Source organism: Hippopotamus amphibius, chromosome 5, assembly GCF_030028045.1.
Source record: "Hippopotamus amphibius kiboko isolate mHipAmp2 chromosome 5, mHipAmp2.hap2, whole genome shotgun sequence".
Lineage (NCBI taxonomy): Eukaryota > Metazoa > Chordata > Mammalia > Artiodactyla > Hippopotamidae > Hippopotamus > Hippopotamus amphibius.
Genome location: NC_080190.1, coordinates 174,468,863 through 174,494,427, shown reverse-complemented (window position 1 = coordinate 174,494,427; position 25,565 = coordinate 174,468,863). Strand labels below are relative to the sequence as shown.

The following is a 25,565-nucleotide window of genomic DNA, read 5'->3' as shown; positions in this document are numbered from 1 at the left end:
TCAGACACTAGCCTTTTAGAAACGGTACCTCATTTTGTCCTGTGAGGTGAGGATGGACACAGCTGCTGCGTCCCCAGGTGAGCAAGAGGACATGTGATGGTGTTTGTACAGCTCTTGCCAAGCATTTTATTGTATCCAGTAGATGCTCAGTCAGTGATGCAGCCAGGGCAAGGGCTGTGCAAGTTTATTTTACTTTCAATTTTTTAAATGTATTTATTATTTATGTATTTATTTATTTTTGGCTGCATTGGGTCTTCATTGTGGTGCGCGGGCTTCTCATTGAGGTGGCTTCTCGTTGCAGAGCGTGAGCTCGAGGCATGCAGCTCAGTAGTTGTGGCACGTGGACTCAGTAGTTGTGGCGCACGGGCTTCGTTGCTCCGTGGCATGTGGGATCTTCCTGGACCGGGGCTCTTACCTGTGTCGCCTGCATTGGCAGGCGGATTCTTAACCACGGCGCCACCAGGGAAGCCCCCTGTGCCAGTTTAGACGCTGACGTTGAGGCAGTTTTGTGGAGCAAGTGCATCTTCGCGGGTGGTCGGGGCAGTGGCGTGCCACGCTCAGGCCACCCGCTGAGTTGTGGGTTCCACACTTCCTGCCCCTGCCCCCGTCCACATAGTTGCTTGTGGGGTGATGGCCCTTGTGCATACGGAAGGCTGTCTCTGTCGTGACCTGCTCTCCTGTGTGTGCTGCACGGGGAGCGCAGTGGGGTGGTGCACGCTGCAGACCGTGCCCTGAAACAGCTGCCCCCCAGCATGCAGCTACAGCTGCAGCACTCCTGCCGGCTTCCTGGTCTCTCCCCAGAAGCTCGCTTCTCAACCGTGACCCCGGAGGCTGCTGGCTTCGGAAGCACTGCATACACCTTCCTTTTTCCCATGAGCTGTGACCACAGACAACTGCTGGGGCCGGGTCTTCTCACTTCCTGACTCACTGCCGTGCCCGTGGGTGGGGCTGTGACTGAGCAGCCGGGCCTTTGACCTTTGTTGGGAGCTTTGACTTTTATGCTCTCATGTGGGGTCAGTTTTCAGAGCTGTTCCAAGGACGGTCCCCTGAGAGGAAGCCTGGTGAGCTGTGCGGACTCTTCTTTCTCACAGATGTGAGGCCCGCCACCCCGTGTGGCAGGCCGGCCCTTCAGGCCTGCTTTTGGAAGTGCCTTCTGCCCACGTCCCTGGAGCTGCACCAGCTTTCTCTTGGGTCCGGGTGTCTTGCCCATTCTTGACCTTCACAGTTTCACATCCTTATGTTTGAATTATCTGGATCTTTAAAAATCCGGTCTGACAGTCTTTGTCTTACCTAGACTACTGGTCCATTTATGTTTATGAAAATTATTATATTTGAATGTATTTCTTCCATCTTCACTCTATTTGTCCTGTCATTTTGGGACAGACTACTTTTTTTCTCTTTTCTTCTTTTGGATTGATTCTTTTTTGTTTTTTTTCTCCTGAACTACATTGGAATTCATTCACTTGGCTTTCATAGTGGCTGCCCGACATATTTTGACACACAGAATTCATTTATCAAAGTCTGAATTAATTGATATTTTTACTCTCCTCCAGATACTCCTGCTCTCTTAGAGCATCGTGTGTGTTTACTCCCGTCCCAGGTATGGGCTGGCCTCTCCCTCTGCCGCCACAGCTCCTGCTTCCTCAGGGCGGGAGGACTGGGTTTCACAGTGGCCCTGGTTTACCTGAAGCCTTCGGGGCCTCAGCCTTGGGGGTGTCTTCGAGAGAGTCATCACCTGGGCATGTCCAAGGCCTTCTGTTCGCTCCCCTGCCTCTTCTAAGCAGTACAAGTGCTCAAGACCAGCCAGGCCCTCAGATGCAGACAGCAGGGTGCCTTGAGTTCCCCTGTGTCTGGTTTCACTTAGCTTTTGCCCTCTGAGGTTCCAGACTTTCTTTCCATCTCACCAATGGATTAAAACTTTTTTTCAGTAGTTTAAAACCGTCGTAATCGTGTGTGTTTGCTCTCTCAACAGGGTTGGTCAAAGCTGTCTGTTTCATTATTGTGACAGAAATGGCAGTGTTCTCTGTAGTCTTCACTCCCAGCAGGTCCTGGGGCGAGCCTCCTGCCTGTATGTGCGCTGGGAGGGTCAGCTCTCCCAGTGGCCAGGGGGGCTTGACCCTGCTGGGGAGGCCCTGCCTCTTCTGCTCCTGGAACCGGGCAGGAAGGGGCCTCTGAGAGTCTGAGCTGATGACACGCTCCTCGCCTGTGTCAGCAGTTCTCTGAAACCTTCATCGAGGACCTGGACGGGACGTCCCCCTCCTCCCCGCAGGCTGGGAAGCCTCTTCGGGTGCCCTCTGACAGAAGGCCTCGCCCCAGGCCCCCAGCACAGGGCCCTGTGGGACCTGCAGGTGCTGTTACTGTGACTGCTGCTGCCACCTGCAGGTGTGCAGGGCTTGGATCTGGGCTTCCTGATGTTTTTCTGTCCTGCTTTCTGTTGGATAGATAAAAGGTTTCCACTGTGTTTTCTGTTCCTCTGTGTGTGTTTTTGTTTTGTTTGTTTTTAAAAATTTTTTTTTTAATTTATTTATTGGCTGCATTGTGTCTTTGTTGCCGCACGTGGGCTTTCCTTTTTTTTTTTTTTTAAATTAATTAATTATTTATTTATTTATTTTATTGGCTGTGTTGGGTCTTTTTTTTTTTTTTTTGCTGTGCGTGGGCTTTATTTTTAGTTGCCGTGAGTGGGGGCTACTCTTCGTTGTGGTGTGCAGGCTCCTCATTGCTGTGGCTTCCCTTGTTGTGGAGCATGGGCTTTAGGCGCATGGGCTTCAGTAGTTGCAGCCCATGGGCTCAATAGTTGTGGGTCATGGGCTCTAAAGCACAGGCTCAATAGTTGTGGCGCACGGGCTTAGTTGCTCCACCGCATGTGGGATCTTCCTGGAGCAGGGATTGAACCTGTGTCCCCTGCATTGGCAGGCGGATTCTTACCCACTGCGCCACCTAGGAAGCCCCGTGGGCTTTCTTTAGGTGCAGTGAGTGGGGTTTACTCTTTGTTGTGGTGCACAGGCTTCTCATTGCGGTGGCTTCTCTTGCTGTGGAGCTCTGGCTTCAGTAGTTGTGGCACACGGGTTCAATGGTTGTGGTTCACAGGCTCTAGAGCGCAGGCTCAGTAGTTGTGGTGCACGGGCTTCGTTGCTCCGTGGCATGAGGGATCCTCCTGGGCCAGGGCTCGAACCCGTGTCCCCTGCATTGGCAGGCGGATTCTCAACCACTGCGCCACCAGGGGAGCCCATTCCTCTGTGTGTGATTAGCATTTCATCTCGCACTGCGGGTGAGTCCTGCCAAAGCCTGCAGTCCCCCAGCACCTCCGCTCCCTGGGCTGGGAACGGTGCGAGTGATTGGAACCATGCATCACCCTCCCTCCTGCTCCCCGCGCTCCGCTCTCTCCGCCTTGCTTGCTGGGTCGTGGGAGGGAACTGTTGCTATGGCTTCTGTGGCAGAAACCACCACATTTTACTCCTGTTTCTGAGACGTGACCTTGCCAACCTTGGGACCCTCCACCCGTCAGCATCTCTGGGTTTTGCTGTCCGGCCCTCTGGATGCCGCCGCCCCCCGCCTCCCACCCCCCACCCTGCCGCCCCCGCCGCCTGCTGGAGGAGGGTTCCGCCTCCTGGTTGGGCCACCTCTTCGCTGGGCTTTGTTCTGCCGCGTGGTCTGTCTGCTGGTGGGAATTGGCCAGCTCTGCATTCGACACGTATGTGCTAGCCGTTCAGCCTTAGGGGCCGGGAGGTCCTCGGGGAGGCCGCCAGCGTGCGGGGGCGACTCAGGCCCTGGCAGGCGGGACCACAAGGACGCACAGGCTGGCCCCGGCTGCTGTGCCTGAAGGTGTGGGGGAGGGTGGGCCCGGCAGAGCGGGGCCGGGCGGCGTCCCGGGGGCGGCTCCTGTCTCAGGCGTTCGCTGCCTGGACAGACCGACAGGTGGACATGCTGCTCAGTGTTGCGGGGGCACCCCTGCCCGCTGAGGGCACTGCCAGGGACCATGGGCTGCAGGGGGTCTCAGGATGCCCTGTCTTTGCCGTCGCCCCTTTCCTGTCCCTTTGGTCTCCATCCCCCCGGGGAGCGGGCGTCTGGGCCCCATCAGACCTCAGGCTGTGGCTCCGCTGGGCGGTGGGTGCTGTGCTCACACGCTCGCGGCACTTACGCCATGCCACCAGGCGGCAGTGGGCGGAGCCTTGGCCGGCGTCCCCCTCGACCCCTAGCCTGCTGCGGATTGCAGCTTCCTGGGGTCTGTGCTCCAAACAGACCCCATCAGGAGCCGGCACAGAGCGTCTCTGTTCCAGAACTCGCGTAGGAAGTTGGAATCAAGAACCTTCTCGCCCACGTGTGACCGGAGCGTTCCTGCAGTGGGTCGGGGAGGAACGAACGGCCGTGCAGCTGCCCCTCCGCGGCTCCAGCCTCGGCACCACGGGTCCCTTGGCCAGGTCTGTGGGACGAGGACAAGTGGATCTGCCCGCGCAGTGGGGGAAGGGCGCCAAGCGACCACGTGGTGCGGTCTGCGGTGGGCACTGGGCAGAGGGCCCCAGGGAATTGTTTGTGAGTTTTTTGCTTGTCTTTCTGTCCCCTTATGCCAGATGCTCTCCAGAAGGTGGGGCTGCAGAGCCCAGGCGCCGGGTCCAGGGGCCACTCATCCTGAGAGCAGCCGGGCCAGGGTGGAGCCCGCCTCGGGCTCACCGATCCGGGGCCAGGGCGTGGAGGGGTGGGGGGGGGTCTTTGAGGGGCCTTGGCGGGAAGGGTGTCCCGCCTGCGATGTCTTTCAAGGTAACAAACCTCCTTCAGGTTAGAGGTGTGCATGGAGCATTTTGGGGAGCCGGCCAGGACAGAGTGAGGGCGACCTGGCCGGGCGCTGCCTTCCCCAGCCTCCTGCTAAGTTACCCTTGGGAACAGGTACTACGTCCAGATCCATAGGTGGGGAAGATCCTGACCGCGAGACTGAGCAGAAGAGCAGGGCAGGGGAAGGGCAGCCGTCCGCATCTCCACACGCAGACCCACAGGAAGCCTGGCCACGTGCACGGGCGCCACCTTCCCCGCTGGCAGGTGAGACATACCCTCGAACACTGTGCAGCCCCGGCGCACGCAGGCCTCGGGCAGGCGGGCAGTCTGCTGCCGCTGTCCTCTGTGCTCTCAGTCCTCCCACTGCATTTTTGGGAGTTTCCCCTTCCTTAGGGACCCTCTGTCTTCTCCTGGGTGGGGGCAGGTCGGCCACACACATTCCCACCTGGCCCCCAGGAGCGAGCGTGGGAAGAGTCCGTGCTTCCGCCGAGTTTCATTTGAATCAGCCAGTCCTTTCACTCCAGTGCGTGCTGCTGACTCGCTGCGCGGTGGTCTGGGTGCTGCGAGAGCGTGAGCAGAAGGCACTGCTCTAATTCAGCGCATTTTACATTCTTTCTCCTGCTGCCTGGGGTCACTGCACCCCCCGCCACCTCTCTGAAGCCCCCATGTTGTCTTGTGGGGCTGAGGCAGTTGGGGGCTTGGGGCTCAGCCTGGAGGGGTTGGGACTGGCTGCCCCGTGGGCGCTGGGGGTGACAGGAGGGCTGGCACCTCACAGGGTGCAGGGTGACAGCCCTCTCGCGCCGTCCTCCTCTTGGAGCCGGGGTGCTGTGTGCCTGGAGGGTTTGGGGAACCCAAACAGGACGCTGGTATTGGCCAGTTCCCGTCACGGGCCAGCTTATGTCCCAGACCCTGGCTCGTGAACATGTGATAGATATTTTGTTCTAAGTGGTCCCGCAGGGACCTTGGTGCGGTTTTGTTGGTGAGGGAGGCCCAGGAAGGGGGGGGAGCGCACACCATGGGTGAGCAGAGCAGTGTCTGTGTGTCCTGATTGCCTGTCACATGACCCTGAGGCCAGACAGAAGCCAAGCGCTGTCCCCAGAGTGGCAGCTTTCTGAGTGCTTGAAGGGCAGCACCGCCCTCCGAGATTCACTTTACATTGTGTCTAGTTGACTCCAAACAGCAGTGTCCTTTCTGTGTGGGGTGCGGTCTGACGTCCTTTCCCAGAAAGGTCTGAAAAGCTGGTTCTGACCCACAGGTTGATTCCATGACTTGGTGATGGGTTGGGTCGCAATTTTAGGCATAACGTCGTGGCCCCTGCATTGGAGGAGGGGAGTCAGTGAGAACAGCTGCGGCGGGAGGCGTGGAGGCGGAAATGCCAGCCCGGCCTGTTCGCTGAGCAGGGAGAATGGGGCCTTGTGCCTCCAGCTCAGAGCCAAGCTTTCAGAACACGAAACTGAGATGGGCTCATTGTTCAGGACTTGGAAAACTTATTAAAAACAGCATTGAGAATGGAACGTAGGCCTTCTGGAAATGATGGCTGGGTAGAGACTTGTTTATTCTTCTTCCCTCCCTGAAACTCAATGAAATGGACAAAAAGAATGAAAAATAGGGAGCAGGATTTAATCTCCAGTGAATCTGAGAAATGCTAGCCACAACCAGAGGAGGATGTCAGCCAGGCGGGGCCGAGGAGTGAAAGCCCAAGCTTGGAGCAGGGCTGAGTTTTCACCCAACAAAGAGGATTTGGGGCACCGTTGATGGCATTTACTTGGCAGAATGGGGCCTGCAGTTTGGGTGGGCCTTGGGGTAAACTGGATGTGGGTGGGCGTCTGGTGGGGGATGAGCTGAAGGAGAAGGGCCCAGGTGTCCCAACTGCGTTTTCTACATGATTCAGACTCTTAAGCAGTGAGATGGAGAAGAAAAGTGTGGGAATGACACTCCCCGTGGACGTGCCGGCCTCTGGCAGTGCCTTGGACTGTGTCCCCCTTACTGCGGGGGCTGAGAAGAGGCCTCCCAGTGAGTCACCTTGCAGGCGGGCAGGCGGTCACCCTGAAGGAGCTTTTGTAGGAGGGCCTTCAGACGCCTGTGGAGCCACCGTCCCACCTGCCCCCTCTCAGCACTGGCTGATACTGAGGCCCCAGGGCTCACTCGGAAACCAGGAGACTCCTGCTGGAACCAGAGGGAAGAGACTTCTGGTCATGTTTGGGGTTGTTGCCGCGTGGCGCTCGAGAGAGCCAGCCTGAGCAGAGCACAGAGAAGAGCGGTCTGGGGCTTCCTGGGAACCCAGGCAGCCCTGTTGGGCACGGGTGCAGACCATTCTGTCTTCACTCTTAGTTGGGTTTCTGTCACTTGCAACCAAAAAATGTCCTAAGACCAGAAACTCACTTCCAGAGCAGAGGCTGTAAAGGAATTTGGCGATCGAGCGTTCTGGAGCAGCACAGCTGGGGGGAGCGCCCCTGCTCAGTCCTGTCCCTGTCCTCTGGTATAGACGAGCAGCGATCAGGAGCCAGCATGGGACCCTTGTGGAGACACTGAAAGGAGAAGGGAAAGGGACTGAGCACCGGGGAGAAGCGCAGCCCTGGGGTTGGGGGGGCAGGGACGCAAGAGCAGAGCTCAACTACGCACAGAGGAGGGGCTCGGGGGACGGGATGTGGGGATAGGACTCCGGCAGAGCTGAGAAAGGAGCCGAAGGACAAGGTCTGTGATGGGTGTGAGAGCCCCACGAGCGACAGCAAACGGCGGAATGGCTGCTGTGCGGAAGAGCAAGTCCCCAGGACAGCTGCTCAGTGGGAACGTGTCGCACAGAGAGGGGCAGACGGAAGACGGTCCGAGGTGCCGGCAGCAGGGCCGCGGTGGGTGCGAGTCCGGAAGGGAGACAGCATCTGGGGAGGGCACGAGACCGACTGGGGTGGAGGGGTGGCTCTGCACGTGGAGGGTCCGGTTTGGGAAGGATGGGGTGTGAAATGAACAGCACGGCCCAGGATCTGGTGCCCAAACAGAAGCCTCTGTAAAGCAGGGCCCTCCAGGAGCCCCCGGGCCGGGCTGGGACATCCGCGGGAGGAGGGTCCTTGAGGGCTGGGTGTCTGCATAGATTGGTGTTTGCAGGGGATATTTGTCTCTTCTCCTCATTTTACATACTTATGTGGTCATTTTTTTACATCAGCATGGACTTAGGGCTATTTATTTTATCCTTTGGGTTAAAATCCAGTGTGACTTTTTTTTTCTCCAAATGCTCCAGCTTTGCTTGTTGGGAGCTCTTTTATTTGGCACCGTTGTCCCTTTGACCCCCTCGTTGTGGGGTTTTGTTTTTGTCTTAAGTTTCCCTTTCTGTCTGACTCTATGAGATCCTCCAGGGTCGTCTTGTCTGTTTCCTACACTAGTCGCTTCAGCAGGCTCTTGGAGGGTTCTGGGCTCCTGCTCAAAGAAGCGTGTGCGCTGAGTGTGCGAGCCGCTCTGTCTGTTGCTACTTCTAGGCCCTCGCAGCCAACAGCAGGGAAGCGTATTTGTGTGTATTGACCTGTGTATGTATGCACGTCTGTACACATTTCCAGACGTGCACCTGTGTCTCCATCACACCAAACTTGAGTTCCTGCCCGTGTCTCCAGCTGTAATCCAGCACCTTGTGGATTGGCCTGTACGCCTCCCCTTGCTTGTTCCTGACCGTCCCCTCCAGCAGAGCGGACCTGGCCCACCACCTGCCCCCCGGCGTGGTTGTTCGGTCCCAGGGCACCGAGCAGTATGAGGGCTGTGGCCCATGCCCACGGAGCCCCGTCAGCTAGAGCACAGCGCCCACGTGCGGTTCCTCCAGCCTCTGCTCATCCCAGAGTTACTTAGGGCAACCCCTTTTCTCCCACCCCCTCCAGTGAGGTGGTTTCACACATTTGTGATGCACTTAGGTTGTTTGTCACATGCTGCCTCCCATCCTGAGAACTTTTGACTTCCTGAGTTATTTTCTTTTAAATTTGTGTAAGTTAAGATTCACTCTTTGCTGTGAAGTTCTGTGGGTTTGAGAAATGCATATCGTCAGGTATCCACGATGGCGGTGTTACACAGAACAGTTTCTCCACCCTAGAAAATCCCGTTCCCCCATTCACCTTCCTCCCTCCCCTGAATCACTGGCAACCATGATCTCTTTACCGGTAATGTAATTTTGCTTTGTCCAGACTATCTTAATACTTGGAGTCATACAGTATGTAACAGAGCAGACATTTTAAATCCTCAGTTTTACAGTATGCCAAAATAAATTCCAGGTGATTAAGGAGTGTGTTTATTCTGTACGTTTGATTGGTTACTATGTGTCGAGGATATAGCAAAACAAACATCATCTCTGCCCTCAAGGAGCTGACCTTCACCCTCTGGTGGGGAGACACATGGTGTATCACAGGTGTAATGACTTCTGTGTGTGACTGTACTACCATCCACCTACACACAGATGGAGTAACAGGGATCAGGTTAGCCCACCTACTCGAAACTCATATAAAGCTGGGTAATAGTTGTGAAACCTTGGTTTTCTAAACTTTGGGTATGAGGTGACAAAGTACAATGTTTCTTGTGGGATGAGAATCAAACAAGATGAGCCTGATGGTTTCTGCCGCTTTTACTGCATTCAGGGAGGTGTAAGGATGCAGAGCCTGGCGCATTCCCTCCATTCCAGAGCTGGAGCTTCGAGTCCAGGGCGACTAAGAGGACTCGAGTGTGCAGGCAAGCATGCCAGAGAGCAGAGGGCTGCGAACAGAGAGAACTCGGAGATATGCAGAGGGCCTCCCTTAGTTTCCAGCAGAGTGTTGATGAGCATGTGGATGTGGGGAAACTACCAGAGGCCAGGGAAAGAGTCACCCAGAAGGATTAAAGAGAACAGTACCCAGAACTCTCACAACACTGTGAAGAGTGCCTTGTCATCAGGCAGACTGAAAACATCATAATTCACAGGGCACTGGGCAGACGACTCAGTGGAGAAGAACTAGCCCTAGAATAAAAGTTGCTGTGTGCCCCTGAACAATCTTAGAAGCAGGAATCAAAAGCTTCACACTGTTTTTTCAAGTAACTGTATCCCCAGACAAAGCTCAAGAATATTTATAGGAATACAAAAATATACAGCTTACAAAAGTGTAAAATTCTCAGTGTCTGGCATCCAGTCAGAATTACCAGACATGGAAAGAAACAGGAAAATACAATCCATAACGCAGTGAAAATTCAGTCGAAATGGATGCAAAACTGACTCAGGTGTTAGATTTAGCAGACAAGGTCGTTAAAGCAGTTGTTATAACTACATTGCATATGTTCAGAAAGCTCAAGGAAATATCGGGGACTTTAAGTAGAGACATGGTGAAGTAAAGACACCAAACTAAAGATCCAAATTAAACCTCTAGGGTTGACACTAAAATGTCTGAATGCACACCACACTGCATGGGATTAACAGTAGTTTAGACGCTGCAGAAGAAAAGATTAGTGAACTTGAAGACAAAGCAGTAAGAGCTATCCGAACTAAAACAAGGAGAGGAAGAGTACTCTTAAGTAAACAAAATGCAGAAATGAGCATGACTGAGTTGTGGGGCAGCTGGCAGAGGCTAAGGTTTGTGTAATCGGAGTTCCCAAAGAGGAGGAGAGGGACAGAAAAACCACTTGATGATAGCTGAAAAGCCTCCAGATTTGACGAAAGCTATAAACCTAGATCAAACAATCTTAAGCTCTGAGCACAAGGAACATATACAGACACAAAATAATCAAATTGCTCCAAGTCAGTGATGGAGAGAAAGGTCTCAAAAGCAGCCAGAAAAAAATACGTAATTACACACAGAGGAACAAAGATACAGATGATGGCCGATTTCTCATTGGAAACCATGCAAATGAGATAGTAGAGCACTGTGTGCAAGTGCTGAGTGAAAATTGTCAGCCTGGGAGCTGACACCAGGGTAAATATCTCTAAGATGAAGGTGAAATAAAGATATTTCAAACATACAAAAGCTGAAAGACCTTCACAGCAAGGAATGTTATAGGCGTTCTTCAGGCTGCAGGAAAATAAAACCAGATGGAAATCTGGAGCTACGTGAAAGAATGGAGAGTCCTGGAAACGGTACCTACATGACTAAATATGTGACACTTTCTTATTATTTAAGTCTCCTTAAAAGGAATCTCTTAAAAAGATAATTACTTAAAAAAATAATTTAGCAGAGTTGGGAGATTGTAACATATATAGAATAAAATATATGACAAAAAAGGCAGAAAGGCGAGGAGAAATGGCAAACTCCTGTGCTTGGAGATGTGTAATTTCACTTGAAGCAGACTATGAGCAGGTAAACACGGGCACTGCAAACCCAGAAGCGGCTACTAAAATAGCAAAACAGCGAATTACATGCAGCCGATGCGCTAACAGTGGAGATAAAGTTGAATCACATAAAATAATTCAAAAGAAGGCAGAAAAAGAGGAAAAGGGGGAACAAAGAACAGATGGGGGAAATAAAAAACAGGAAACAAGAGGGGAGATTTCAACGTAACCTTGTCAACAATCACAAATATAGATGGTTTAAACACCCAACTAAACAGCAGAAATTGTCAAATTGCATTAAAAAAGCATGACCCAATTATATGCTGGCTTCCCCAATAAACCCACTTTAAATACCAAGAGACAGGTTAGTAAAAGGAAGGCAAGAGGCACACGATTCTAATGCTAATGGAAAGAAAGCTGGACCTGCTGTGATAACATTAAACATACTCATTCCAAAGCAAAGCAAACTACCAGGTAAAGATATTTCATAATGATAAAGAGGTTAATTCCTCAAGAAGATACTGTAAATCGTATGTGCCTAATAACAGAGCTGTGAAACACGTGAAGCAGAAACTTAGGGAACTACAGCAAGAAGCAGGCAAAGCTGGAGCTCTCGGTACTCTTCACTCAGTGGTTCATGAACAGGCAGACAGAAAATTGGTGTTGGCACAGTCAACCAACTTGACCTGGTTGACATTCATAGAATATTCTACCCAACAGCATGTTTTTTTTTCCAGTGCATATGAAATATTTAGCAAGATAGACCATTTTTCTGCACCATAAGTTTTTTGACAGAAGAATTAAATTAGAAATTATAAAAATATCTGGAAAGTCACCAGCTATTGGGAAAGTAAATAACATACTTCTGTATAATCCATGAGTCAAAGGAGAAATCAAAAGGGAAATGAGACAGCTTTTGAACTGGGTGAAAATGAAAATATAGCATATCAAAATTTGTAGGATGTCGTGATAGCTATACTCTAAAGGAAATTTTTTATAACACTAAAGGCCTAAATTGGATTAAAATTTTAAAAGGTCGCAAATCACTGAACTCAGCTTCTACCTTAAATTAGAAAAAGAATAAATTAAATCCAAAAGAATGCAAAGAAAAGCAGTAACACAGATCAAAGTGGAAATTAAACAAAGCAGATAAGTAGTAGAGAAAACTGATAAAGGGAAAAACTGTCTTTTTTAAAACAAGATCAATAAAATTGACAAACTTTTGACCAAACTGATTAGGTAAAAGAGTGAAAAGACATAAATTACCAATATCAGGAACAAAAGAGATGGCATCACTACGGATTCTATTGATCTTAAAAGGACAATAAAGGAATAGTGTAACAACTTTATACCAATAAATTCGACAACTTATATGAAATGGACAAATTCCTTGAAAGACAAAAACCACTAAAGCTCATTCAAAAAAAATGCATGCCCAGATGGCTTCGCTGGTATATTCTACCAAACATTTGAGGAAGAGATAATAGCAGTTCTACACAGACTCTCCCAGAAAATTGAGAAGAGGGTTTACTTCTCACATCATTTTATTTTGCCACTATTACCCTGATACCAAAACCAGGCAGACATCACAAGAAGAATAAACTACAGACTCATCTTCCACATGAACACAGATGGAGAAACTCTTTACAAAATCTTATTTTGTTAACAATATAGAATGTGTACAAATATATACATGATGCAACAATCTATGAAAATAATATATCCTGACCAATTGGGATTTGTCCAAGGAATGCAGGGTTGGTTTAACATTAGAAAATTAATCAATGCAATTCAACTATTCTGAAACTAAAAAAGAAAAATCATGTGAGCATTTCAGTAGACGTGGTAAAAATGATTTACAAAATCCAACATCCATTTCCAATTTTTAAAAACCTCTGCAGGGATTTCCCTGGTGGCGCAGTGGTTAAGAATCTTGCCTGCCAATGCAAGGGACATGGGTTCAAGCCCTAGGCCAGGAAGATCCCACATGCCTCGGAGCAACTAAGCCCTCGAGCCACAACTACTGAGCCCATGCGCTGCAACTACTGAAGCCCGCATACCTAGAGCCCATGCTTCACAACAAGAGAAGCCCCTGCTCGCCACATCTAGAGAAAGCCCATGTGCAGCAACGAAGACCTGACACAGCCAATAAATAATAAAATAAATCTTAAAAAAAAAAAAAAAAAAGAATCTGCCTGCCAGTGCAATTTTCATCATATTGATGGATAGATTCAATGCAACTGCAAGCAAAATCCCAGCAGCCTGTTTTGGGGAAACTGAGAAACTGACTCTGAAATTCATATGGAAATGCAGAGGACCTAGAATAATTAAAACAGCTTCAAAAATGAAGAGCAAAGGTGGAGGACCAATACTACCTGATTTCAGACCCAGGGCATTTGGGTCACCAGGATGAGGTGTCTTCCCCAGAGTGGAGAAGGCTTTCTGGGGGAGGTAATGCCTGAGCTGGCACTGGAATGAGGAGGGCAGCCAGATGCACCGGCGGTGGTGGCTTTGCTGCTCTGGAGCAGCGGGAAGGATGGCAGAGGAGTGAAAGGAAGTGCACAGGGGGAGGAGAGTGGTTTGAGTTGCTTTCAAGTTATGGTAGATACCTTTTACTTTTTCAGAATTTCACTAACGGTGCTGTTTTTTGGTTGGTTGTTTTTAACAGTGCTGTTTTATTTATTTATTTTTTAATGTTGAAGCCATAAAAGAAGGTCACCTATTTTCTCTTAGACAATTTGTTGTTTTTTTTTTTTTTTTTTTTTTTTTTTGGCACACGGGCTTAGTTGCTCCGTGGCATGTGGGATCTTCCTGGAGCAGGGATCGAACCTGTGTCCCCTGCATTGGCAGGCAGATTCTTAACCACTGCGCCACCTAGGAAGCCCTCTCTTAGACAATTTGGAAGACTTGTTTCATTTTTTAAAATGGGATTCCTGGCGGTCTTAAGCATTCCAGTGGCAGGAAGGAGGCGGCTGGGAGCCTTTCCTGCAGTGGAGTGCTCTTCAGCCCAGCAGCTGAGAGGTCTCGGCGGCGGGGGGGGGGGGGGGGGACACGGACAGGGGGCGCCACCGTCAGTCTGGGCCTGAGAGGAAGTGTCTGATTGGCCCCCAGTGCCCCTTCCCCTTGGGCCCCTGGCTGTCTGTGTCCCCACCTCGTGCCCTGAACCCGTTTTATCCCCCTTTGAGTAGCACAGTTAGGATCTGTGGACCGGCCTCTTCCAGGGACGGCCTTGTCCCGATACCATCCGGAATGGGGACAGGGAGCACGGGGCAGGTGTGTCCGGTGACACTGCTGCTGCTCCTCACTTCTTCGGATGTTTTAGTGAAGCCAGGCTTGTACAGAAAGGTGCGACAGCCATGGCACGGCACTCCGAGAGCTTTCATAAAGCAGCGTACGCGCAGCGGTGGCCCTGTCCCTCGGGCCCACCCGTCACTCCCTGGCACACAGGTAGCTGCGTCTGACGTGCGATGCGCGTCCGCAGAGGCCCTTCGTGCCTGCTGCTGAGCTTCTGTTAGGGGATCATGCTGGTGGCCCCAGTGTGACAGGCTCCTGTCACTCACCCCCGGGAGCCACACCCACGTTGTCGGGGCGACTCCTGCGTGCCCTTTCCGCTGCGATGAACATCTGGCAGTGTCCCGTCGTGGCTGCTGGGACCGGGACTGCTGGGAATGCCGTGTGCAGGTCTTGGTGAGCAGCCGTGTGGCCTCTGCTGCCCCTGTGGCTGGAAGTGGCAGCCCTGGACGGCAGGGCCTCGGGATGTGTGCAGCCTAGGAGGTGCTGCCCCTGCAGTGAGCCTCCACATCCTGGACAGCATGGGACAGGTTTTCTTTCCCTTGTAGCCATTCTGGTGGGCACGCTAGTGTCCTGGGATGCTCTTAATTCACACTTCCCGATGACTGAGGTGGAGCAACTTCTGTGTGTTTATTAGCCATTCAGATTTTTTTTGTTAAGTGTGCTTTCAAGTCTTTTGTCCTTTTTCCTATTGATGATCTGTCTTTTTCTTACTTATTTCTAGGACTCTTTTATATATCCTGGAAATAGTCCTTTGTCAGATCAGATAATGTACACACACATATGTACTGTATTATACATATTCTATGCATCAGATATCTCCCATCCTGGATTTGGCTTATTTATTTATTTTTTAAAATCTTATTGATGTATAGTTGCTTTACAATGTTGTGCTACTTTCTGCTGTACAGCAAAGTGACTCAGTCATACGTGTATATTCTTCTCCATGTTCTTTCCATTATGGTGCTTCAGCGGACATTGACTGTAGTTCCCGGTGCTGAACAGCAGGACCTTGTTGTTCACCCACTCAGTATATACTAGTTCCCGTCTGCTCACCCCAAACTCCCAGTCCTTCCCTCCCCCCCCACCCCCCCTTTGCCAACACAAGTCTTTTCTCTGTGAGTCTTTCTGTTTTGTAGATAAGTTCCTTTGTGTCGTATTTTAGATTCCACATGTAAGTGATGTCATATGGTATTTGTCTTTGTCTGACTGACTTCGCTTAGTGTGACCATCTCTAGGCCCATCCATGTCGCTGGAAATGGCATCGTTTCATTCTTTTTTGTGGCTGAGTCGTATCCATCATGGTAACAATGTACAAACAGAGGCTCTCACTGTTATAGTCCAGGGACGTCCCTGGTGGTCCGGGGTGGAGAATCTGCCTTCCAGTGCGGGGGATGCAGGTTCCATCCCTGGTCAGGGAGCTGGGGTCCCACGTGCTGCGGGGCAACCGAGCTTGTGCGCCTCAACTAGAGCCCCCGTGCTCGGGAACCCGCGCACCACAGCTAGAGAAGAGAAAACCCGCACGGCACAGCTAGAGAGAGGCCCGCGCCTCGACGAAGATCCTGCGTTCTGTAACAAGACCTGTCGCGTTAAAAATAAATTTAAAACGAACAAACAACTTAATGTTATAGTCCAGGTTGCCACGGTTTCTTGTGGTTAGTGGGGTTTTGTGTATGATTATGTGCTCTAAGACCACACAGATTTTCTTCTACATTTTTTCTAAAAGTCTCATTGTTTTACTTTTAATGTCTAGAGCAACGGTTTACCTGGAATTGAGTTTAATGCGTTGGATGAGGTAGGGGTCAAGGTTCATTGTTTCCCACGTGTAAGTCATGTCAAGGCAGTGCCGGTTTTAAACAGCCCCCTGTGTCCTAAATCAGGGCCCTGTGTGTGCACCGATCACCCTTGAGTGTTGCCCAGTCGAGGGCATGCCGTGTGCCTCTCACCTGTGGACACGGTAGTGCCAGGTGGGTGGTGCTGTCCCTGTTTACCAGGCAAGGACACTGCTCTCGGAGGGGGCAGCTGGCGAGGGGGTCTGGGTGCCCTCCCCGGGCACTGGGCAGGGGCCGGATCCCAGCTGGGGTTCAGGGTCTGGCGCAGAAAGTGCAGAAGCCGGCCCAGGCCTGGCTGTGCCTTGCTCGCACCGGCGACCCGGGCCGCGAGGAGCCGGGCTGGCAGCTCGTGGTTGCGCAAACCCAGAGGCGTCATCACCTGGCTTCTGCTCTCTCTCAGGGCGGTGCCTCCCCGACGGAAGCTGGAGGGTGTCCCCATGACCCGCTGACGTCCGCCCACCTGGGTCCTCGGGAAGAGGCTGCGATGTCCCAGACGCAGGACTACGAGTGCGAGAGCCACCATGCCGGCCTGCCGGAGTCTCGGATTTCCGGGTCGAGCACAAGGTGAGGCAGCTGACCTCTTCCTCGGCGTGTCAGCGCTGTCCCACCAGCTCTCGCAGGCCGTCCCCACTCCTTCCCGAGGCGGTGTGGTGTGCGCCACCTTCGGAGTCCGGCGTCCCCAGGGGGCCCCACCTTCTGTCGCCAACGCGCTGCAGAGCGGGGAGGGCTCCTCCTCCGGCAGTGGACACCCCGCCAGCCCTGCGCTGGGCCCAGCCCTCAGGCCCCCTCTGGGCGTCCACACCGCCGGCGGGCAGCCACAGATGACCACTTTCGCGTTCCTAGCGTGTAGCTTTATTTGGCAGTAACTCCACAAGTCGCAGGCACAGGGAGAGTGCCCAGAGCACCGCTTCCCCTTTCCTGGATGCACACTGTGTGCCGCTCACGTGTGGCCACGGCTCCCCCACAGACAGCCCTGTTCTGAGTCATGGTGGGGGGGGGGGATTGGTTCTGCACGTTCACCCCGTGTTTGCTCCCATCTCCCAGGACAGGTGGCACCACGACTAAATCCCTGAGGCAAGAGCCTCCCGCCTCCTGTGCCGCCCAGCCGGCTGTGGCTGCTGGTCCCCTGCCGTCCTCTGTGGCGTTTCCGGCCCCTCTGGCACTGCTCACCCCACGTCTGCAGATCTCCTTCGCCTTTCGTGACCTGCAAGATTTCCACTTCCTTTCTCTGCTTTTGTGACATAGACACGTGTTCAGGGAACAGTCACCCTTGTTAAGATCAAGCACTTGGTTTGGTTTTCCTGACGATTTCTGAGCGGAGCAAGTCCTCCTGCAGGTTCACGGCCACCCGCTGCCTACCTGCTCCCGGTGGCTGTTTGCCCCGCTGCCGTGCTCCTCGCCAGTTTCGGGGCTTCCACCGTTTCTCTCTCAACCTGGGCCTTCCTGGGTGGGTGTGGAGCTGGCTGGCTTCCCAGCCAAAGCACGCTGTCCACGCCGGCCGGCCAGCGCTCAGTGTCCTGTGAGGGCAAGAGCCCCTCCTCCCTGTTCCTGTGCTCACTTGTGGGTCCCTCTCGGGGTGGGATCACGAATTCCGCTCTGTCTTACGCGGTTTGTCATTCATCCTGCACTTAATGACTTGGTGCTGTGCTTCCCAGACGCACCCGGCGAGACGCCTCCAGGCTGGCCCCTGCGATGCCTGCCGGCTTCCCCGGGCTTCAGGTGCCCCCTCTGCTGCCCCCTCCGCCTCCCCCATCCGTTTCTCTGAGGGGCCTTGTTCCCAAGGGAAGCCTAGGGTCTAAGGACCAGCCCGTGTGCACTTGGCTCCTACAGTGTGTGTGCTTCTTGGCCCTTTAAGCAGAAGCACTAGAAATGCTGCATTCGCGTGGATGCCTCCAGCCCCGGTCCATCTCTGGGGATGTTCTCTCGCAGCCTCCTACGCACAGCCCTCCTCCTCCAGGGGAGCCCTGCTTCCAAGAGCCTCCATGCAGCGACGCATCTGGTCAACTGACGATGCGTCCAAGATTGCTTCAGGGGCACTTGCCCGTTCCACTACAGACGTGTGTGTGTGTACACTAGAAAAATGTCCAGGGTTTAGGGGTGCCCCCACAGGCACCCTCCGCCCAGGAGCAGCGGTGCAGTCCAGTCCTGTGTCCACACTTGGTTAGCTTTCTTTCCCCCTTTGCTCTCATCACGATGTTCATTGACATACAGTTGCGTTCATTTGTTTCAGTTTCAGTTTGAGGTTTTTTTCCCTCTCCCTTTCTGTTATTACTGATTTAATTTTGCTTTGTTTTGTATTGTTTTTTTGGCCACACCCACACGGCTTGTGGGATCTTATTTCCCTGACCAGGGATCGAACCTGGGTCCCAGGCAGTGAAAGTGCCAAGTTGTAACCACTGGACCACCAGGGAAGTCCCTGATTTTGTTTTTTAAACATGTAGACCATTAACATGCTTTCAACAGACAAAACTATTCAAGAGGTGTTTATATTCAGAGAAGCACCACCACCCCCAGACCTTCTCCGTGCCCACCCCCCGCCTCTTGCAGGTAGGTTTTCTGGTTTATCTCCTATGTTTCTGTTCGGAAGGGTCCCCGGACCTTGGGTCCCAGAGGGTCCCTTTGCAGCCTCCTGGGTGTGGTGGTAAACCAGTCCCATGTTCAGGGTAGGCGTTTCCAGTTACGGTGCAGTTAGTGATGCTGCAGTGAGAGCCTGGTGCTTGTGTCATTTTGTGTTCTTGGAGGTGTGTCTTCAGGGAAGTAGGGGGAGGGGTTGCTGGGCTGGAGATGCTGTGCCCTCATGTGCCCTCCGTGGGGCCCCACATGCTGCCCCCATCTGCCCACAGCCTCCCCCAGGACAAAGCTTGGGCCTGGATGTGGTGCCTGGGGGCTGGGGCCTCACTGCGGCTTGGGTTTTACGTCTGATGCCAGATGAGGTGGGATATTTCCCATATGTTACTGACTTTGCAGATTGTTCTTATCTTTTGCCTGTTTTTCTATAGTATTTTTGGTTTTTTTTCTTGCTCAAATTTATATATTAAGTGTATGAATTCTTTATCTGTAATTTATATTGCAAATATTTAATATTCTCACCAAATGTGTCCCCAAAACCCAAATCTTTTTTACCTTACAATTTATCGATCTTTTAGTGCATCTAGGTTTTAGTCACTGTTAGGTGTGAGCTTTCTGTGTGTGTGACATAAGATAGGGGCGAGCCTCGGTCTCCTGCCCAGAGAGCTCCAGCTTCCAGCACCGTCTGCTGGAGAGACTCTCCCTTCCCTGGCGAACGGTCCTGCCTCCTATTGCGGGATCCCTGGTCGCAGGGCATGTGGTTGGTCACACTCGCCTCCTTTTCAGCTGGTAGGTTTCCTGGGACATACTTGGTGCTCATTAGGCTCTTCCAGGAAGTATTTGAACAGGTCACTGTCTGCAAGTAAACATCTCCACAATGTGGAGGAAAGAGGCAGGTCTCCTGGCGTCATACCCAGGAGGGAAACCACTGTCATCTTGAATTTTCTGCCTCTGTCCCCAAACGGCTCATTCTTTCCTTCCCAATCCATGTTAGACATTGTCCCCAAATAAATCTCCCTCAAACTCAGCTCCGATGGTATGGGTGGGCTGCTGTGGTCAGTTCTGTCACCCATGGGTCCCTACCCCTCGTGCTGGCAGCGAAGCCCCTGGGCAGTTTCAGCACCATGCCTCGGTCACACGCCCGGTGACCGAGCGTCCCTGTGCCTTGCAACCCCCGGGTGCTCGGTGTGGGCAGCACCGATGCCGGGGACGAGGCTTGTTTTCTCCGATCCGCACAGGGTCCACCCTCCCTATCCTGCTGCAGTGTCGATTCGGTCCCCAGCTTGCTCCCAGCCCTCCCCAGGCTCCAGTTCCAGCGCATTCGCTGTCCCCGGGTTCCCGAGGGTCTTGGTTCAGTGCTGTAGGGGGTCTTCTGAAGAGGCGGGGTCCTGCCCACATGCACACAGGGGTGCGCTGAAAAGGGAACAGACACTTTTCTTTATTTAGAGAGAATTATCACCGTTAAATTCATTTGAAAGTGTGTTTAGAGCAAAACTAAGAACTGTCACTGCTTCCCTGGGGCTCAGAGCCCACCCAGTGCCTTCCGAGCGTCTCTGCTGGGTCAGCCGTTCCTTGGGCAGCGTCTACCCTTTGTCCTGGCCAATCCCATGCCGTGGCCCGAGGGGAGAGCAGGCAGTCAGCTGAGGGCGACTGCGGAACCTCAGGGCTTCCCGCTTTCCAAAGCAAGACCCACAGCGCCTGGCCTGGCCTCCAGGCTCTGCCTCCAGGTGCCTTCGTCCCTGGGTGAGGGGCACTCTCGGACAGTACCTGCCAGCTTCCAAGCCTGGCGGGGGCCGTGTCCTCTGGCCGAGCTCGGGGAGCCTGCTGAGCTGTGTTGGGGGACCTTCCATCCTAGGGCGGTGCTGGTGGCTGCAGCTTCCCAGGTGAAAGTACCCAGTTCCTAAGATTAGAAGTTTGCTCCGTCTTCTGTATGGAGAATGACCAGCTGGGGGCCATGGGGATCCAGGCAGGAGGGGGTGGGAGGGTCTCACGCTCCCACCGGGCAGGGAAGCAGGGCAGCTGATGGTCCACTCTGCCCCGGGGCAGCTGGACAGCAGATGCTGGCATGAGTGGCAGGTCGATGGTGGTGGAGGCTGGGCCTGGGAGGAGCGTCCAGGCCGTGCATGTGGTCCAGGCCCTCTGAGGACAGGGAGCCAGAACCCAGGGCATCCCTAATGTGGGGCCAGGCAGAAGACGCCACCCCCCCCCCCCCCACCCACCACTCCCAGGGCTGGGCCCTAATGAGCATTTAGAGAATCAGAAGTGGATGGAAGTTAGGTGTGCGTTGTTTTTATCTCGTGTTTGAGGCTGGCAGAGACGAGGAGGGGTCTGGTGTGGGCGAGCCGGTCTGCAGACATGGAACGCAGGGCGCACGGCCCGACGGCCAGGATACCCCCTGGGTCGGTGGGTGGTCCCCAGGTGCTTGGTCCGCGGGGTGCGGCGGGGGTCCCGGGTGCTGAGTCCCCCGGGCGGGCGGCCTGCCCGCGCCGGCCCCGCGCTAACGCTGCCCTCCCCCTCCCGCAGGCTGGAGTGGGTGGAGATCATCGAGCCGCGCACGCGCGAGCGCATGTACGCCAACCTGGTCACCGGCGAGTGCGTGTGGGACCCGCCGGCCGGCGTGCGCATCAAGCGCACCAGTGAGAACCAGTGGTGGGAGCTCTTCGACCCCAACACCTCGCGCTTCTACTACTACAACGCCACCACGCAGCGCACGGTGTGGCACCGGCCCCAGGACTGCGACATCATCCCGCTGGCCAAGCTGCAGACCCTGAAGCAGAACACCGAGTCCCCCCGCGCCTCGGCCGAGAACAGCCCCGGGCGGGGCAGCAGCGTCAGCCGCGAGGGCAGCACCAGCTCGTCCCTGGAGCCCGAGCTGGATGCGGGCGACAAGGCGCAGGAGCCTGTGGGCCGGGCCAGCCGGCAGGCCGCGCTCGGGGCGGTGAAGGAGGAGAGCTGCAGGTGAGGCCGGCCGGGCGCGGGAGGCGCCAGCGGGCGGGACCCTGTGCGGTGGCGGGGGCCGCGCTCCCTGCCCCGCCCGCTCTCCTCTGCGGGCCCGCCGGTCGGGCCGTGCCGGGACCGGAGGTTTTCGGGCTGATTTGTGCAATTGTTTGCCTCTCTCCTCGTGGCATGGGGACCCCAGAGGCAGCCCCCGCAGAGCACCTGCCACGGAGGGGTGCGTTCCCCAGGCAGACCAGCCCGTGATTCTCGGGAGGCAGATCCGCGGGGATCGGTACGCTGCCCCACCTGGCACCACGCATCCCTGGGCACGCTCGGCTGATCTCACCGGCACCCCGGGAGGGAGGTGAGGGCATCACCCCCATTCTGCAAAGGAAGGAATGAGTGGGTGGGCGGCGGGGCAGAGCAGCTGCCCTGGGAGCCCAGGAGGCGTCTGCCTGTCCCGGGGCCGCCGCGGCTGTGTGCGGAGGTGGCTGCTTTCCCTCCTGGGCTGGCGGACAGTGAGGCGGTGGTCCCCTGGCCTCCCACCTCTTGCCGGCCTTGCACGTCCGGACGCCTCCCCCCAGCTCTTGTATGCCCACCCCAAATGCCCGTACCCCAGAGCCTGGACCCCAAGGATGCATTCCCCAGAGCCAGCACTCTGCAGACACTGTCCCAAGCCACAGAGCTGACACCAGGGCCCAGCACTCAAGGGACCCAGACCAGAGAGGAGTGGCTGGACGGCATGTTCCCCAGAGAAAACCAAGCAGGCTGGAAGTTACCAGCAAGAAGCTGGGGAGGATCTGGAATGTGACATTGGCCTTGGAGGCTTGGCAAGGGAAGGGGGCTGGGCAGGCTGGGTCTCACTTGGGGACAGTGGGACTCGCAAAGCAGTCGGAAGCCGACTTACCCTGTGGGTCCATCTGGAGAACGGTGTGCCGGGCCTGGGCCGTGCCCCGTGTGCCGAGGGTGCGGTGGGCACACAGGCAGCTCCGGTGCACAGGGCTAGACACTGGCCGTGCCGCTCCCGCACGGCATGGGGAGCCACACCCGCACGGGCAGTCGGTGTGGGTGCTGGACGCACCCTGGGCTTAGGGGCGCGAGCCAGGGCCTGGGCAGGCGGGCTGCAGCGGGCGGAGAGGGTGCTGGGCGTCGTCTTCAGGAGGCCGAGCCCGAGAGGAGCCCTGAGGAGGAAGTGGACGGGTGAGTTTTCAGAGCAGCCTTTCGTCCCTCCGGTGGCATCCTGGAGCTCCGGCCAGCTGCCTCCTCCCGTCCAGCAGGTTGGCAGCCTCTGGGCTCAGATGTCCCCCCGCTTGCATGGGGAGTGGTGGACGCCAGCCTGTCCCTGCGGCGGGGGGAAGGGACTGCTGAGCAGCTTGTGCAGCACCACGCAGCCGTCTGGGGGGGCTGGGGAGGGGGTCCTCTTTCCAGGGGTGTCCTGGACGCAGTGTGGTGTCTTGGATTGTGGGGTTGGCTTGAGATCGTGTCCCCACAGGAAACCCTGCTGGACGGGGGTTAGAACTGTGTTGTTTGCGGACGGGTTGGGAGGGTCGGCACCTTGATGATGTCATCTCATCCCGAGGATGAAGGTGGTGCGTTGCATGCTTTCTTCCACAAAGGACTTGCACTTTTTTTTAAGGTTTATTTTTAGGTGCTATATAAAGTCACGTTATGTGATCAGTACTGGTATACAGACTGATTTTTATCTGTCAGTCCTGGTTTTACACTTTTTTTTTAAAATTAGAAATGTCTAAATACAATAATCTACACTTTTTTATTTTTGGCTGTGTTGGGTCTTTGTTGCTGCACGTGGGCTTTCTCCAGTTGTGGCAAGCGGAGGCTGCTCTTCATTGTGGTGCACAGGCTTCTCAGTGCAGTGGCTTCTCTTGTTGCGGAGCACGGGCTCCTGGAGCACAGGCTTCAGTAGTTGTGGCATGTGGGCTCAGTAGTTGTGGCATGTGGGCTCAGTAGTTGTGGCGCACAGGCTTAGTTGCTCCGCGGCATGTGGGATCTTCCTGGCCCAGGGATTGAACCCATGTCCCCTGCATTGGCAGGCAGATTCTTAACCACTGCGCCACCAGGGGAAGGCCCAGTTTTTACACTTTTGGTGAGCTCTCATTAGTCTCAGTAGATCTCACTGTCTCTCCAGCCTGTGACACTGGCCAGCTGTCCGAAGCTGGTCAGCACTTGCACGGTGAGGATGAACCAGGGCAGGCTTGTCCTGACGCTCAGGCTGCGGCCTGCTGTCCCTGCGACACTGTCCATCGGGCTGGGGTGTCCCTTCCTGTTATTGGGCTTTTTAGCATGAACGGACATGGAAGCTTATCCAGGACATTTTCTGAGTCTACTGTTGTGGGTTGGATTTTGTCCCCCGAGAGATATGCTGAAGTCCTAATTCCCATCACCTATGAACGTGGCCTTATTGAGAAACAGGGCTGTTGCTGACGTCGTTAAGTTGAGATGGGGCCGCCCTGGGGTGGGCAAGGCCCTAATCCCGCAGGATCCGTGTCCTTGCAAGAAAACAGAGATGCACGGGGTGATACCCCGATGGCCGAGGTAGAGGCTGGAGCCCTGTGGCCACAAGCCGAGGGATGCCAGGGATGGCCAGCACCACTGGAAGCTGGTCGGGGGCCTGAAGAGACTCTCCAAGCATCCAGGAGGAGCCGGCCCTGTTGGCACCTTGATCCTGGGCTTCCAGCCTCCAGGACTGTGAGAGGATGAATGTCTGTTCTGCGAAGACACCCAGTTTGTGGTGCTGGTTCCAGCAACCCCAGGCAGTACTACAGTTAGCATTTTTTTTAAATCCTCTATTTCATGTGTTCCTGGGAGACTCGGTCTGTGTAACTTTAAGCGTAGATTCATGTTGTGCATATTTTGTGTAGAGTGTGTCCCATGCTGGTAAGTGGAAGTGGCCTATACTTTGCTCCCTGTTCTGTGTCTCCTGGGTTTCTGTCAACAGTGGGAGCCTTTCCTCTGAAACGTTGTCTGTTCCTGGCGTATTTAGCAAAGAGCACTTGCTCACCAGCCAGACCTGAGGCCTGTGTGGATGGAGTTTCAGCTCCGTGGTGCTCCTTCCTTTGTGGACATCTCAGGAGGCACGAGGAAATCCTGGAGGGTTTCCACGTGGTCAGTCTGCTCGGAGAACCCGATCCAGCACTCATGAGCCTCTTGTGTCACTGCTCTTCTATTTATTTGACATTTTTTTCTCAGTCTTTTACCAAATTATCATTGGAAACTTAACACATCTGTTTTCACTGTTTCTTCTGAAGTGAATGTCTGAAGTCATGTTTCCCTCAGCATACTGCTCTGATTTTACTTATTACACAACTCTTGGTAAGTAGAATTTTCATTGTTCAATATTAAGTATTTTCTCATTTTAATTATGATTCCTTTTTCTTAAATTTATTTATTTATTTATTTATTTATTTATTTTTATTGGCTGTGTTGGGTCTTCATTGCTGTGCGCGGGCTTTCTCTAGTTACGGGGAGCCAGGGCTACTCTTCTTTGCGGTGCGCGGGCTTCTCATTGAGGTGGCTTCTCTTGTGGAGCACAGACTCTGGAGCTCAGGCTCAGTAGTTGTGGCTCACGGGCTTAGTTGCTCCACGGTATGTGGGATCTTCCCAGACCAGGCATCAAACCTGTGTCCCCTGCACTGGCAGACGGATTCTTAACCACTGTACCACTAGGGAACTCCCATTTCTTTTTTGACTCATTTGTAACTTAGAAATGTCTTAATTTCCAAAACTGTAGGTTGGTTATTCTCCGTTCTTGTTCTTGGTCACCAGCTTAATTTCATTTTGGCCAGAAAGCATGATTTTTTTTTTTTTTGAGATTTGCTTTGTAGCCTAAATCTTGAATTTTTATAAATGATTTTAGGGCTACTTCAAAAATTCCTATTCCCTGTTAGGTC

General features: G+C 53.8%; 1 protein-coding gene across 7 annotated transcripts in view; it reads left to right on the top strand.

Moving 5' to 3' along the window:
* The first annotated feature begins 4,724 nt into the window (after positions 1-4,724).
* Positions 4,725-25,565, top strand: part of ARHGAP39 (Rho GTPase activating protein 39) — a 49,226-nt gene continuing 28,385 nt past the window's right edge. For all 7 annotated transcript variants that reach the window (XR_009053974.1, XR_009053975.1, XR_009053976.1 and 4 more), the window contains exons 1-3: positions 4,725-5,031; positions 16,553-16,716; positions 21,244-21,678. Coding sequence is in view for 4 of the 7 variants with exons in the window: in XM_057736738.1 (XP_057592721.1) it covers positions 16,637-16,716; positions 21,244-21,678 (515 nt within the window). In the remaining 3 variants the exon portion in view is untranslated. The remainder of the gene's footprint in view (positions 5,032-16,552; positions 16,717-21,243; positions 21,679-25,565) is intronic.